This window comes from Suricata suricatta, chromosome 5 (assembly GCF_006229205.1).
Source record: "Suricata suricatta isolate VVHF042 chromosome 5, meerkat_22Aug2017_6uvM2_HiC, whole genome shotgun sequence".
NCBI lineage: Eukaryota > Metazoa > Chordata > Mammalia > Carnivora > Herpestidae > Suricata > Suricata suricatta.
In genome coordinates, this window is record NC_043704.1 from 69,648,393 (window position 1) to 69,665,158 (window position 16,766).

The window sequence follows — 16,766 nt, forward strand, 5'->3', positions numbered from 1 at the left end:
CGCCGTCCCTGCACACCCCCTGCTTTCAGCAAGAGGGTGTCTGTGAAATGGGAACATGGTTCACTGGGACAATCAATATCTTAAAGATTTGCAAGGAGGATGTTGAAACCATTCTTTAAAGAGGCTTTGGGGATGAGAAGGAGGTGAAAACAAATGTTGTTTGCAACATTGTCTACAACAGGCTGTGGGATAAGACCTATTTCAATTGCTGGGACAGAGATTTAGCTCCGGGAGAGGAGTGCAGACTCCTACGTATACCACAGTAAAGGAGGGCAGCCCTGCCGAGGGGAAGGGACAGTGAGAGTGGGGACATGGTCACTGGTCCTTTCCAGATGGGAAGAGGAAGAAGAGAAAGTAATGACCCTGGCACTCTGTGAGACAGCAGACCTGCTGGCACACAGAACTATTTAGAAAGAAAAATGCACACCTACTTTTTTAAGAAACTGATAATTTAGTGTCTGTGAGGGAATTTGGTTTTAGTGGTTAATAAGGGGAATGCTCTGTAATTAATGTTCAGTAGGTGGTATGACTCAGCCCAGTCCAAGAGAAGGCGTAGAGCACAAAGCATGAATGAATGATTTTGAGGGTTGCAATTAAAAATGTTTTAAGTGTGCCCAGATTCCTCAAAGGTCTTTTGGCCCCTCTGCCCTTGAGCCTTCCGCTACTGGCAAGGGCTCTTAGAACTTTCCAGGACTAATTCTAGTTCTGGGTTGTCTGAAGCAGGGTTTCTCAAGTGTTAACTCTGAGTCCCCTGGGCACCTGAAGCTGCCTTACTGCTCTGGGGAAAGGAATCAGAGGGAGTGTTTAGGGGCAGCTCTGTCTGACCACTGACTCCTCCGTCTCTCCTAACTCCCTCGCTGCCACTGTTTAGAATTCCCTTGTTGCCCTGGAGTGGGACCAAGTGTGATAAATCTCTTTGGCCACACCATCGCGATGAGGCAAAACCAGGACGTTCGTCCTCTGTTTGAACTGTAATGGGTTTTGGCTGGGTCTCTGAGCACCAGCGAAGTTGCCTGTTGAACATCTTTCTTCTACTTTCTGGTCTGTCTGGCCTGGGCAGCCTACAGGAAGCAAAAACCACCATCTAATGGTGCTTTCCAGGCTTCTCTTAATCTTTGAATTGTAGAAGCATGTAGCCTGGCTCTTTATCCTCTGCTGTCTCCCACCTCAGTCCCCTGCTTGCCCGTGGGTAGGTCTGGCTGTAACTTGTCCTGAGGGGCAGTGGGCCTTGAATCTGCTGACATCCTGGGCTGTTGAACCAGAGCCTCAGGTCCCTTCTGCTTTGCTGCCAGCAGTCTGCAAAAGGGCCATACCCATCCCTGAAAGGGCTATAGGTTGCATCTCAGGTCATGTGTGCGCTTGACTTTGGGAAAGAATCCTGAGGTTGGCACAGAGGAATGCCTCCACAGGTGCATAGAAGCTCGGTGATAGAAATCCTCAGAGTTAGCAGGAAATGTTGTGGTCCTCTAGTCCAACATTCTACAAATGGAATTTGCAAATTCTACAGATTTCCAATGGTGGAAAGTGGAAGCAATTTAGTGGGATGCCACCAGCAACTGAGAAAAAAAATGAAATAGAGTATCAGTGAAATTAACTCGGCGAAACTTGTGTTTCAGCGATGTAGCTGTTCATATAGCAGTGCAGGCTGGTTATGGTTGTAAACCGCAGTCCAGAAAGCGTAAGCAACTTGTTGTAGGCCAAGCAAACCATTGAGGGCCAGTAGCTCGGGCCAGTGATGTCTTCCCTCCACCTGTCTCTCACCCCCTCCAACCACATACATACCTAAAACTTGTACATAATTTGCTCTGACATGTGGTTTAAGGACACGGGATTTGTGGTGGAAGGCTGGATTCAAGTCCAGCTGGGTGACTGTGGGAAACCATCTGCCCAGTGTTTCTCAGACAGGATCTCAGGGACCCTCCATTTAGACTCATGAGCTGGAGGAGTCTAGGTAAAAATATACATTCCTGGGCCCCCTGAATCAGAGCCTGTGACTGGGGGCTAGGGCAAGTGAGAGACCAGCAAAGGCATCCGCACGTTTAAGAAACTCGGGAGGCAATTTTTATGCACACTCATTGTTCTAAACAATGATTTTGATGATCCTGAGCTTAAAGGTCTTGATGGGTGAGGTGGAGATTGTAGCATCTCCTGGCTGTTGTGAGGATGGAGTGGATAGTTAACATGAGGGTAAAAGCACTCTACAGACCTGAGGTCTTACCATCTTATAGCATCCCTTTTAAAATGACGTGCTGGGAAGATGGCACCAGAAGGGTCCAGGGGTAGAGTCTGGGCATTTAACGGGTCTAGGAAAGTTAAATGGAAAAATGAGCTAACAAGCATGTTTTCTCCTCCTAATGTCTCTTTTCCCTCTTCCACTTCTACGAATTTCTCGTCCTGATCCAGTCTCAGCGGCAGCACCATTCCCGTCCATGGCGTGTGTTTAAAGCAGGCTCCCTACTCCATGGCTGGTAGCAGTACATACTGCAACCATCATCAGTCCGATGCATCGTGTAACCTTCTCAAGCCCACTGTGATGGTCAAGTCCCTTTAATAGGAAATTCCCACAGTCCAGAATGCTGAGCTCTTGGTCCTGGTGGGACTGTTGTTTCTCTGCATACTGGGCTGCTTCTGTGTTTACCGTTCAGCAGAAGCTTTCCGGGACAAATAGCTACACAGTGTACTTGGACAGGTGCATTAGTATGGCTGCTGGTGCAGACAGTACAGGCCCTGAAGCCTCAATAAGAGATGCACAGACTGAGGTCAAGTTCCCTGGAGGTGGTAGCAGGACTTTCAGCCGCTGTCTGGGCTGAACCTTGGGGAGAATAGGCTCCCACATCGGGCTCTGGGTCTCCCATTCCTTCCCTTATCTTCCTCTCTGCCCCCAAGTGCAGCCGTTCTTTCAAGAGAAAGGCTTTGCAGGGGTGCCTGGGTGGCTTAGTTGGTTAAGTGTCTGACTTCGGCTTGGGTCATGATCTCGTGGTCATGGGTTCAAGCTTAGAGCCTGGAGCCTGCTTTGGATTCTGTGTCTTCATCTCTGCCCCCGCCCCACTCATGTGCGTGCATTCTCTCCCCCCCCCCATCTCTCTCTCTCTCTCTCTCTCTCTCTCTCAAAAATAAATAAAACATTTTTTTTAAAGTTTTTAAGAGAGAGGCTTTGTGCTTAGCTCTATGAGACAGGCTAAAAACTAGTGGTCTCTCATGGTGAGAAGTGAAAGTTTCAGTGTTCAGCTAGAAGAGGTTACTCTTATCCTGAGGTCTCTCTACCCAGTTTTACTGGTTCTGCCCCAGAACCAGTGCAGTGGGGAAGTGCCAGGCCCAGAGGGAGGGTGGGATGGGGTACTGAGGCCGGCTCCTAAGTAAGATGCGACCCCCTCTTCCTCCCTTCCCATTCCTTCCCCTGGTCCCCAGTGGCTAGGCGAAGGTAAACCAAGTCTGTTCCCTTCTCTTCTGCTTCTCCTTTGTGTTCACACTTCATTCTCTTGTGTGTCACTGGCAACATCTGTTTTAAGCTAATGGCTCCAGCTGGGGGTGGGGGTGGGGAAGGCTGCAAAAGTTAGGAGGAAGGAGGTTGTCTCTTCCATTGTTCCCAAACTTCAGCTAGAAGTAAGTTAGAAATGGTACCCAGTGAGTGTCTGAGGGTGGTCATGGGGGCAAGGAGGGGCACAGCCTAGTACCCTGGGAAGAAATAAAGAGACATACCAGGGAAGGGGGTAGAGGACACAGTCAGCTGGAAGCTTGGCAAAGGAAAATGAAAATAACTCCCAGCAAACAAGAAAGAATTAGAATTAAGCTCAGTTCTGGGCAGGCTCCAAATTGTGGCTGGAGCTAGAGCAGCGGAATGATTGAATGGCACTGTGTCAATTACTTTATTTTCTTGTTTTCTTTCCTATTCCCATCTCCCTCCTCTGCCTTCTTTCCACTGCGCACCCCATCTTTCCCCACTTTTTCTTCCTCCTCCTCCTCTTCTCCTCTGCACACATCCTCTCTCCCTCCCCCTCTCACCCACCCTCTCCTCCCTCAACCCCTCACGTTCCACTCCATGCCCCACCCCAAGCTCTCTGGCGGATGTGAGTTGACCGTGGTCCTCCAGGACTTCAATGCGGGCCACAGCAGCGAGCTGACCATCCAGGCGGGACAGACGGTGGAGCTGCTGGAGCGGCCCAGTGAGCGGCCGGGCTGGTGTCTGGTCCGCACCACAGAGCGGAGCCCCCCCCAGGAGGGCCTGGTCCCCAGCAGCGCCCTGTGCATCTCCCATTCCCGAAGCAGCGTGGAGATGGACTGCTTCTTCCCCCTGGTGAAAGGTAGGGGGAACCGAGGGGGCGGGCACGTGCAGAAGGCACTGGGTGAAGAGCACCCCTGAGCTAACCTCATGAGACCCTCAGAATAGGGTCTCCTGAACCTATTCTGACCTTGTGGGATTTCTCTTGACCTGCTTGTGAAAGCAGTGGGTTGGGGACTTGAGGAGAAAGACCTACCGAGTGGCCATGTGACTTTGGAAAAGTCATTTAACCTTTGTGAGTCCAGTTCATCCTAAAATGAAAGCTGAATTAGATGGCCTCTAAGACCTCTTCCAGCTCTACCACTACATTCAAAAAAGTCTTCTACCTGTGACCAAGCCTAGACTCCCCACTTCTGCACAGACCCATGCTGTCGGCTCCAGAGCTGCTTTGGGCTCCCTGGTCCCCCACCCCTGCCCAACTGCTCAGCATAGCTGACTCAGGTTTGGCCCTCCCCTCAGCCCTGCCAGGGCACGGGATGCTCATTTATCCATTATGCTTAATGGATAATTCTTTGAGCCCAGGCTTCTGTGTGATATGACTTTTGTGTTATTCATTTATATAAGTTCTCTGCTTGTTTATTCATTTTTCCCCTCACACCAGGGAGACTGAACTAGGTAGAACAGTGATTCTCCAAGGTGATGGGGGGTGGTGGGATCTCAGGATTGGCAATGTCAGCATCCCTTGAGAACTTTTAAAAATGCAAACTCGGACTCCACACCAGACCTACCGGGTCTGCATCTCTGGGGTGGGGCCAGCAGTCTGTTTTAACAAGCTCCCCTGGGGACTTTGATGCTCACTCTAGTATGAGAACCTCTAATTTCCAAAGGCAGGGTTGGCAGGGGCTTTGAAGTTACTCATTTTACATTGAGTAAACTGAGGCCCAGAAGGCGACATCGAGTTCTCCTGGTTCTGAGCTCCTTTTCTTAACTGGTCGGATGGCCTACATCAGGGGCACCCTCGGTGCAGATGCATGCTGAGTATTTATGAAATGGGAAGAGGGTAGAGGCCTTTGTGGAGGCAGAGACTCCAGGGTCACCACAGAGACCTGCTACAGACTTCTTGGTAGGTACTGCAGGCTAATTAAATTTCTGAAATGTTGCGGATTCTGGAATTCCATCTGGTCCACCTCTAAAACCTGCCATCCTCCTTTTGCCCAGCAGATGGCAGTAGCAGGTTGCATTATTGAAGCTATCCAAGTCTTAAAAAGGCATCCCTGGTTTTTTTCCACCAAAGAAAACTGGGAACTAAGACCTGATTCCCTTTTCTACACACACACACACACACACACACACACACACACACCCTCAGCCCCCTTCCCCCAGTTCAGCCATTGGCTGTTTCTCCCACTTTTCTCTGAAGACTGAGGAGAAACTGTGTCAGGAAATCATGTGGAATTTGTAATTGCAGATACAGCTCCCCGTTCCTTTGAAGTGTCCACTGGAGAAACTCATGGTACCGGGAAGAGATGGGTGAAATGTGATTCTGTTTGAAGTCTAACCAAGGGGAAACTGGGGCACAAAGGGGCTAGAAGTGTGAGGGTGAATGATGCAATATTCACAAAACACTCAGAAGAGTGCCTGGCACACAGTGGTGGTAGTCATGATAAGTGATAGTTATTACATTGTCATCGATTATTCAGCAAAATAGTCACACTCCCACACATTCAGTCTAAAGACCCCTGTCTTTGGAGACAAAACCAGGGACAGCATTTCCTTTGCCGGTGAGGGCTGACTTGTCATAGATCTGTGGGTGTGGGTTGTTCATCTGGAAGGACTTAACTTGCAGAGAGGAGCTGAGACTTCCTGACCTCAACCCAGCCTCTCTGGCCTGTGGCTGGGTAGGATGCGCATGCCTCCCTTGCCCCTGCCCAGCTGGGACCCTACCACTTGTGGCGGGAGCGAACCCACAGTGGAGAGGCAGAGAGCAGCCAGAGGGGGTCTATGATCCAGAGGCATTCAGGGTGAGAACTCTAGAGGGAGAGGGATTAGTGGAGGGTCAACTGCAAATGGACACTAAGGAGAAGGAGGGGTGGAAAATAGAGGCAAGAGAGAAAGTAGGGAAGGAGACTGACATGGAACTTTCCAGCACACTCTGCCAGCCAGCATGGCTTCTTAAAGGCAGTACCTGACCAGTGCCTATCACCCATTCCCTTGGCTCTGTTTATTTGCAGGCTGGTTCCTCTCTCTCCAGGCATAGGTCGCGTAGGCTGGGCCTTCAGATGGCTGCCTGTGAGCTCGTACTGCTCTCTCACCTGTGTGGGCTCAGAGTCCACAGGTGCCCAATTCCTAGCAGCCAGGACTCCATAAGGCCCTAACTTGGCCGCATCTGAAAGCGTATGTGCTCACGCACACACCCCAGCTTAGAAAGCCATCACCCACTCCAGGACCTGTTGCGAGTATTGGCCTCTTAGCAGAAACTCCATAAACTGTTCCTTCTCCCATTCCGACTGGCTGCCTGCTGCCCTGGCCTTTCTCCTCCCAGCAGATTTGTCTCCCACAGGCACTTCACCTTATGAGTTATGCACAGCAGGACAGAGGGTGAAACATTCCTCTGGAGGTTGTGGACTAGTACGGGGTGGCCTCACCCAATGTCACCAGAGGTCAGAATCTGTTTCTTTTTCAATTCTTAGGAGGGAACTGGTCCTCTGAACCTTTGCAGAGAGCATCAGGTCAGTGCTCCTGGGGCAAGGCAGAGTTTGTATGATGTGCTAAGTGCCAGATGAGTGCTCAGGCCATGACTGTCACCCCCGGAAATACAGGTGGAAGAGCCTCGGACTGTTAACCCTGGGAAGGGGACTTGGAGAACCACTAGACCAGGCTGTCAATGGAACCCCCTGGAATCTTTACCAAATGACCACACCCAGTCCCCACGTAAAACAACTGGATTCAGAATCTCTGCAGTGGGACCTGAGGGTCTGTGGTTTTAAATGCTCCTTGGGTGAATCCAGAGTATAGCCAGGTCTGAGAACCAGTGCACTAGCCCAGTTTCCTTTCCTCCAGGGCTACTCTTGGGCACAGGAAAGCAAGATGACTTTTCAGCAGCCACAGGGAAAGTTGATGGCAAAGCTGGAGTAGAACCAAGGCTCCCACCTCCTGCCCAGTGCTCTCCCCCACACACTCTGCCCATCGGGCTTCCGGGCAGCTCTTGGCTCCTCTCGCCGTTCTTTCCCGTGCCTTCTCTGGAGACAGTGGTTGGTTGTTTCCTCCTGATATGTCTGCGGCAGGACTGATGATAGGGCTGCATGACAAAGTGGGGGGCTTGCCCTTCCTATTACTTTGGTGCCACCCAACACTCTCACTAAGGTTAGGCCCTGTGGGGCCTTATCATTCCTCTTCCTGATCTATCCCTTCTCAGTGTCTCAGCAGTAAGTGTGGAAGGCAGCCACCTCCCAAGGGACAAAGATTTCATAGCAACAGTTTCAACTCTGGATACATTTTAGAACCACTCGGAGGAGACTTTTATTTTTATTTTTTTAATGTTTTTTTATCTATTTTTGAGAGCCAGAGGGAGACAGCACTAGCAGGGGAGGGTCAGAGAGAGAGGGAGACACAGAATCTGAAGACAGGCTCCAGGCTCTGAGCTAGCTGTCAGCACAGGGCCCAACACAGGGCTCAAACCCACGAACCGAACCGCGGGATCATGACCTGAGCCAAAACCGGATGCTTAACTAACTGAGCCACCCAGGCACCCCTGGAGGAGACTTTTAAAGTCTACTGATGTCTCACACCCCGCCCCATACTAATTAATTCAGAACTACCTGGGCATTAGTATTTTTTTTGGTTCCTTGGTAATTCTGTTGTTTCATGAACATTGAGAGTCACTGTCATATGGGTTTGGCAACCCCCAATTATTAGGCATAGAAGATATTAAAGATGAATTGGGAGGGATTAATATGCAAGTTATATAAAGAACTTCTACAACCCAGCAACTTCAAAGAAGCCAATTTGATTTAAAAATGGACAAAGGACTCGACCAGACATTTCTCCATAGAATCTATACAAATGGCCAATGAGCACTTGAAAAGATACGCAACATCACTAACGATTAGGGAGCTGCAAATCAATACTACAGCTAGATACCAGTTTATATCCATTAGGATGGATATTATTTTTTTAAAAGCACAGGAAATAACAGACATTGGTGAGGACATGGAGAAATGGGACCCTTGTGCACTGCTCATGGGAAAGTAAAATAGTGAACTGCTATAGAAAACAGTATGTGGTCCCTTAAAAATGTAAGCATAGAATCACCATATGATCCAGGAATCCCACCTCCAAGTGTGCACCCAAAAGAATCAAAAGCAAGGACTCACAGAGCTGCTTGCACACCCATACTCACAGCAGCACTGTTCACTAAAGTCAAAAGACAGAAGCAGCCCTGGTGTCCATCAGTGGATGCCAAGCTAGATAAAATGTCCAAACACATAGAGTGGAATACTGTCCAGACTTCAAAAAAAAATCCAGGGGCACGTGGGTGTCCGACCCAGCTCAGGTCATGATCTCACTGTTCATGAGCTCAAGCCCTGCTTCGGGCTCTGTGCTGACAGCTTGGAGCCTGGAGCCTGCTTCCTGTTCTGTGTCTGCCTCTGTCTGCCTCTACCCCACTCATGCTCTGTCTCTCAAAAATGAATAAATGTTCAAAAAATTAGAAAATATAAAAAGAAGGCAAATCCAACACATGATTTAACATGAGTAAACTTTGGAGACATTATGTCACGTAAAATCAACCAGTCACAAAAGAACAAATCCTGTATGGTTCCAGTTCCAGGAGGTACCTAGAAGAGTCAAATTCACAGACAGAAAGTGGACTAGTGGTTATGAGCAGCTGGAAGGAACAGAGGAATGGGGGTAGCGTTTAATGGGCATAGTGTTTCAGTTTTGAAGATGAGAAAGTCCTGGAGATGGATGGTGGTGGTGGGGAGTGTTGTTACTTAATACTACTGAACTATATACTTTAAAATGGTTAAAATGGTGTTAAAAAAAAAAAAAAAGCATTCGTCCTGGATGCTTCTGCCGTAGGACCCAAAAACCTGTCTAGGCTTTTCTCTACCCAGCTATATAAGACATCTGTGTTCCTTTTCGTTTCCTACACAGTTTCTTCCAGCTGAGTGCCTGGAGAAGCTGTAAGGAAACACTTCTTGCTTAGTAAAACCTAGCCCAGGAGGTGAGCCCTACGAGCAGATGTCCCGGAAGAAAGGGCAGGGGCCCAAGGTGGCCGTGGCTTGTTCACGAGGAGTGCTCTCCTCTGGGGTCTCCTGATGATCACTGCCGCCGTCACCCAGCTGCCTTCAGGAACAGGGCCCCCACACCGTGGTGCGCAGGGATAGAACAGCGGAGGAAACCTGGACCCTAGGGACACCACTCAGTAGCTCCCGGAAGGTGCTGACCAGGTCTGTGACACCACTGACTTATATAAGTTTGTTGTCACCTCATAAAATACCTGACATTTTTTGAGACTTCCTATGGCCCAGGTTTCTGGGTTAGTGCTTTAATACGAGTAACAAGAATATTTTCTCACTTTATAGACAAGGAAAGTCAGTCTTAGAAGGATTAGGTGACTTGCCCAAAGTCACATAGCTCACAAGTGCAGGACCTTGATTCGAAGCCAGGCCTGTCCATTTCCCAAGGTCTCACTCTCTAAGTGTGCTCTACGACCTCCCCAGTCTGAAGGCATTTGTGACAGGTACTCAGATTCTTTGAGCTTCCACCTGACAAGGCCCCCCTGTATGCAACCAATCTAGCTGGATGAGAATTTAGAGACAGATGGCCTTACGTCCTGCTCTCTCTCCCTCCCTCCTCCGGCCTCATATGCTCCCTTCCCTAGAGGTAGTAGCAGCAGACAGACAGATTTTGTCTTGTGAGTGCTTTGCCCACTAGAAAGATCTTGGTGTCCCCAGCTCGAGCAGAAAAACTCTGATCAGCCCTGTGGATCGTAGGCGGAACTGGGTCCAGTTAGGGACCTGATAGGGGCTGGCCTAACCCTGGAGCTGGTCCAGCCTGTCCAACAGATTTTCTGCAGGATAGGAACTTCCTGCACTTTCTGCTGCCAGAAGCCAAAATGAGCCTTTCCTATCCCCTTTGCTGTCAGATCCAGAGACTTAAATCTTCCTTCTACCTACAGACTAGGGAGTCCACCCAAAGTCTCTTAGTTTCCAGTGTAATTTTGCATTCAGAGAAGCAACTCTGAGGTTTTAGTTGACTCCATAATGCCTACCACAGGGATTTACCATGGGAAGCTGAAAACATAATAGTCCCCAGACATTTCCTTTCAGGTATGAAGTGACGCATTAAAACTCTAGTCTCTGGTCTACCCTCTGACTCCGTGCGCATCTCTGTAACTGACCAGCTGTGAGGGGGCCACCTTGGAATTCAGAACTCACTTTCTCCTAGAACAAAACTATACCTTGTAGAAGGAAGAATGTCACTGGGAATAGGTTTCCATACTATAGCCCACAAAATTGTATTTAAGAATAACATAGCTGAGGGGTGCCTGGGTGGCTCAGTCGGTTAAGTGGCTGACTTTGGCTCAAGTCATGATCTCACGATTCGTGGGTTCAAGCCCCGTGTCAGGCTCTGTGCTGACATCTCAGAGCCTGGAGCCTGCTTCTGATTCTGTGTCTCCCTCTCTCTCTTACCCTCCCCCACTCATGCTCTGTCTCTCTCTCTCCCTGTCTCTCTCAAAAATAAATAAACATTAAAAAAAAAAGAATAACATAGCTGAGGGGTGCTTGGGTGGCTCAGGTGGTTAAGCGTAGGACTCAGGGTTTCAGCTGAGGTCATGATCTCATGGTTCGGTGTGTGGTGTCAAGCCCCACATCAGACCCTGTGCTGACAGCACGGAGCCTTTGTGGGATTCTCTCTCTTCCCCTCACTCTCTGTCCCACCCCTCCCTCTCTCTCAAAATAAATAAATAAATTTAATAAAAAAGAGCAACATAGTTGATTATAGTATGTTTGCAGTGAAAAATGATGCAGAGGTTGTTTTTATTAACTGAAACCAAAAAATTTTGCATTTGCATGAGAAATGTAACTTACTTGAGCTCATACTTCTCGAAGAAAAGTGTTTTAAGACAGATGGAGATGCATTGGGAAAGATTCTAAAAGGAGGTCCTAGCCATTTTTCAGAATTATAAAAAGTTAGAATTAAAATTTTTCTTTTTATAATTGAAGAGAAGTGGTCCTTGATTAGATTTCACTCTGCTTCAGAACACAGGCTTTCATGGGTTCTCGAAATCTTAGAATTGAAAATCACAAGAAAGGTTGTCTGATTCACTCTCTTCCTAATATAGGGGCCCCCTTCTGTACACCTCTGACACTCAACCAAGTATTACTTGAATATTCCCAGGGCCTGGGAGCTCATTACTCCTGGAAGAAGCCTACTGCATTTTAGTGCAGCTCTATGGTGAGAAGTTCCTGACTTAGTGCCACAACCCAGGTGCTTCCTGTCCGTCCCTCCTCCTCCTCTCCTTTCTCCAGTCCCCTACTCGAAACCCACCAGTCCTAATTCTCATGCTCCATCTCCTTCTGATTCTTATCTAGAACTGAGTAATTTAATTTGCATATAAAATGTTAGACACCTCTTTCCTAATGTGCAGTTTAATAAAAGCCTAGTAATTTTTCTGTACATCTTTTACTAAACCCTTGGGGCAGAACAAAACATCTTGGATTAAATTCAACAATCTTAATTTGTTTAAAGTGATTATTTGCGTGTGTGACTTTAAATCTGCTCACCATCCTTGGATTTAGGAACATCAGGCCATCCAGCTTTATGTCCCGTGCCCCAGAGCCCCTCACGCATACCTCCGATCTGGTCTCTCTGGGCACAGCTCCACAGCGACCGACTTGCACTCTGAGGCTCTCTGTTGGCTTGTCTTTTTTCCCAGTTCTTCCCTACAGTCATTCATATTGCTGCTTATTCTAAAATAGCATGTTTGTTACCTTTCATTCCTATCTTCCTGAATTACCAGTAGGATCCGCTCCAGTTCTAAAGAGGTCTGGTTTTTTTCTTTCCGTATCAGGTAAGCATCCTTGGTAACCTAAGGTGATGAACCTAGGTGTCCAAGCTTAATCCATCTAAGCTTAGCATCAATATTTTCATGTTAAGGTCTAATTTATTAGGTTGAACCACAAGAAATTGCCGTTTTTGTTAGTCAAAAATGGTTGAATGTCAGCAATTTCAAATGGTTCAACCTTATATGTTAGAATCATCCCATCTTTTTCTTAGAAGTGTAGTCACACATCTTTGAACAAACAGGTGAGGGTTTGGTTCTCAGGGAGACAGGCCAGGAAGGGGACAGGATGTGGAATGAGGGAAAGTCACTTTATCTTAGTTTCCATCTATGGAAAGGGAAGCTGATAAAAATACCTATCTTACAGAATTGCCGGAAGACTCAAAGGTGGCAATGTTTTTAAGTAAAAGTTCTTTATTTTAGATTTTTGAAAATCTAAAATAAAGCCCTAACCTGGGCTTTAAACCCACCACCACAAGATCAAGAGTCACATGCTTTACTGACTGAGCATCCAGATGCCCCCATAAAAGTGCTTTTACCTGTTACGCTGAGGGACACCTGGGTGGCTCAGTCAGTTGAGCATCTGACTTTGGCTCAGGTCATGATCTCAAGGTTTGTGGGCTCAAGCCCTTCTTCAGGCTTTATGCTCAGCAGAGCCTGCCTCAGATTCTGTCTCACTCACTCTCTGCCCCTCCCCTGCTCATGCTCCTGCTCTCTCTCAAAAACAAGTCAAAAACACTAAAAAATAAATAAATAAAAGAAACTGTAAAGTTGGTCACACTGTTGTATACACAAGCAGTTTAGAACGAAACACAGGTGGGTTGGCGGTATACCACAAGGCTCTGCAGCGTGTGTAGCAGGTTGTGAGGTGAATGATGATGACAGGTGCGGAGAGACTACAAGTCTTACCGTGGAGGACCTGCGTCCGAATCCCAGCTCAGCCACTGACCAGCTCGGGGCCATGGGCAAGATCCTGGCTGTCTATAAAAAGGGCCAATAGTACTTCCTTCCCTTGGTTAGACTTCCCAGCCTAGGTACACCGAACTAGAGGTCAGTTAATGTTCATCTCTCTGCCTGCCCTTTGTCCCAATGCTGATAACCCCGTAGCCATGACTCTGGGGTTTCTCCAGCCTGAATCCATTCCAGGGCTATTCACAAGGACAAGGTTCTGTTTCTAGTTTCATCCATAGAATCTGCAGAGGCCCCAACAGTGTCTCTAGTCTGTACCCGCTTTCCCTCAGTTTCTATTTCTGGCCTATCCTGAGCCCTTTCCCCAAGCTACTAACAACAGTTCTGTCTGGCTTTATGATTTCCTCCCAAGTAATGGTTTGAATTCCTTTTTTCTTTTTTTTACCTTTGACCCAGAGAGTTGAGATCATATTTGATATGTTTGAACTGAAAATTAAAGTTATTCCGTGGCTTGCACCTGTCAGTGACCTATTCTCTTTCAATGATTAATTCTGGTCATTGAAGGAAGCATTTGGATCACACTGTAGAGATGGGCTGCCCTGTGTGATGGAGGGCAGTGGGAGACCTTGAGTGTCGGGGTGGGTGTGGGTGTATCATTCCTCAGTGGGATGGGCCAGAGATGGCTCAGTGGTTATTGATCAACAGCGTGGGAACCCTCAAAGGATGCAGTTTCAGGAAGAGGGAGATGTAGGGGCCATCCAGTCCACACGGTCCACCGCCTACTTTCTTTTAAATGAGTAAAAAAAGCAAGGCCTGCTTGGTTCTTGGTGAGATGCAGGCCCCAGGTTCAGTATGTTCCCCATCCACTAAAAACTGTAGTGGAAACTGGCTTAAGCTTTAGCTAAAGCCTGAGGATGGAAACAGGGAATAATGTTCTGATGTTAGGAGTTTTGACTGAGGAAAACTTTGCATTCCTGTTTCCTGGGAAGTCTTCTCTGGGGACACATGGGCCAAGTATTTATTCATCCATTTATTTGGAATGGTTGAAAATAGAAGTATAAGGATGGGCAGTGCCTTCCACATTCCTCTTATTATTCAAATCTTTAATAAGCTGACCTGAGGGGCACCAGGGCGGCTCAATTAAGTGTTCGACTTCGGCTCAGGTCACGACCTTGCAGTTTGTGAGTTCAAGCCCTGCATCAGGTTCTGTGTGGACAGCTCAGAGCCTGGAGTCTGCTTCAGATTCTGTGTTTCCCTTGCTCTCTGTCACGACCTTGCAGTTTGTGAGTTCAAGCCCTGCATCAGGTTCTGTGTGGACAGCTCAGAGCCTGGAGTCTGCTTCAGATTCTGTGTTTCCCTTGCTCTCTGCCCGTCCTCTACTGGTGCTCTGTCTCTCTCTCTGACTCTCGCTCTCAAAAATAAACATTAAAAAATTTTGCTTAAATACATAAAGTGACCTGAGCTACATAAAGGCAAAATCCACTTTGCATTTGACGCCCGAGGAACCTCTGCATGGCTCTCCATGAGTCCATACTCTGCTACAGCTGCTACTCCTGCACCCGGGCAGGGAAAGTGGCACTGCAAGGGGGCACTGAAGTGCCATCCATGATGGGGACACTCAGCAATGGTAAGCCTTCCTGAACTGGAACTCAGCCACAGCGAGAGACTCGCACTTGTTACTGCCCTACTTCAGGAACACTTTGACCTACTTAGAAGCAAGCATTTCTGGAAGTAGATAAAACCTGGAAGTGTTTGTTTTTAGCAACTCCAGCATCAGGCATCTTTCACTTTGATAAATAGCTTGTCTCCTCCAGAGCTCAGGCCGCCGCTCAGCACAGATCTCCAGGAGCCGGTCCCGGCTGCCCGCTGCTCTGCCTCTCTGTCCTCATGGAACGGGAGGCATTGGCTGTCCTGGGGAGACACCTGGGTCCTCGGCGAAATGCCACTGGCTTTGTCAATATTGCTTAGACCTCCCCCTACCTGGGGCCTGGTTCAGACCAGAGAGTGATGGGTGGGACTTCCTTCCTGGGAAAACAAAGAGCATGATTGACGGGATATGCTAGGGCTTCACATTCTGGAGTGTGAGTCAGAAGAAAGAGGAAGACAGGTGTCAGCCGGGCAAGCACGGAGGAACCCATTTACACATATAGGATGAGCTGGGTGACGCTTTCGTCAGTGGAGTCTTGGAGCTCTCACCAGGTGGGGGGTTAGACCACACTGAATCGGGAAGGGGGCACTGCACACAATGCTGGCAGCCATGCCTTTCCGGTAGACATTACTACTAAAACAGCACATATTGCCAGGGTATCGCTACCCATGCAGACATTGTATAGTTTTGTAAGATATATTTGGAGTTCAAGTTAAATATAGTAAAGTACACCTTCCTCCATTCTCTACTGGTTACTGATGATTATTATCTCAGTTCCTCTTTTTCATGTAAAGACAAAACCTCTACCTGTTCTCAGTCCTGGTATGTCTCCAGTTTCCTTTTTCTGCCACAAAAAAATTAAACAGTTTCTCCCAGTACTCACCCAGTTTTTTTTTTCATCTTTGCTCAGGGTACATGTCTTATTCAATTTATATTCCTCATATAAATTTCCCAAATTCCTGTATACAGTTTAGCTAAGTAACTCACAAATAGTAGATGTTCAAAAACCAACCATTTGTTAAATAAACAGTCAGTAAGAATCTTGGAGTTTTAAGCCACAGTCATCCATTGAAGCCAGGAATGGGTAATTTGGGAGAAATCATGAACCAGCCTGGCATCAGCAATCAACAGTTCACAGGTCAGAAAGGTGAGGATTAAGGGACCTGAGATTAGCAACTGGAGAGAGTAATGGGCAGCAGAAGAATGAGTGAAGGGGTCAGTTGTCAGAGTTTGAGAAAGTGAAGCCATCTGAGCCTCGGTGCTCCCTAAACTCTGTATCAACCATACAGGAAGTAATCCCAGGGTGTAGGTGGCCTTGAGCCCCAAGGTCAGTGGTTCTGAACCCTGACTTGACATTGACATCTTCTGCAGAGCTTTAAAAAACTATAGATCAGAATCTGGGAGTGGGTGCTAGGAGTGAGTGTCACTGCTGGGGGAGGAAAAGGCAGGTGCAGGACTCTCCAGGTGGGGGCGGGGGAAGCAGGGCCGCCTCCACATTCACCAGGAGCCCGTCCCTCCCTGAGCCTATGCAGGCATGTTCTCTAGAAGGTGTGCACTGCACTTGTCACGGGGTCTCCAGGCCTGAGGTGGGGCACAGTTGCTACTCCCTATGTCTCTGTGCTGAGCTCTCACTAAGAAATGTGGGGAAGTGCTATGATTTTGAAAACCTCTGTGCCTGTAAATCTGAAGAGAATAAGCCTAAAGGAAAAACAATGGACATATGTTTGTTGGTGGAAAAGGCAGATGCCTGAGGTCACGGTCCAGTGTCAGCCTGTGGCTGACATGGGGGAGAGAGCAGTCCCCTCAGTCCCTGGTATCAGGCCCCATGTTATGGTGTACTGGGCCCAGTATGTCTGCAGGCTGAGACCAGCCGGAGTTCTCTGGGGCTCACTGTGGGCAGAGTGGAGACAAGGCATAAAGCG

At 48.1% G+C, this 16,766-nt stretch overlaps 1 protein-coding gene across 1 annotated transcript in view; it reads left to right on the plus strand.

Moving 5' to 3' along the window:
* KALRN (kalirin RhoGEF kinase) overlaps positions 1-16,766 on the plus strand; it is a 609,954-nt gene that overhangs the window by 510,094 nt on the left and 83,094 nt on the right. The window contains exon 34 of the mRNA XM_029938721.1: positions 4,055-4,301. Within this exon, the coding sequence (XP_029794581.1) occupies positions 4,055-4,301 (247 nt within the window). The remainder of the gene's footprint in view (positions 1-4,054; positions 4,302-16,766) is intronic.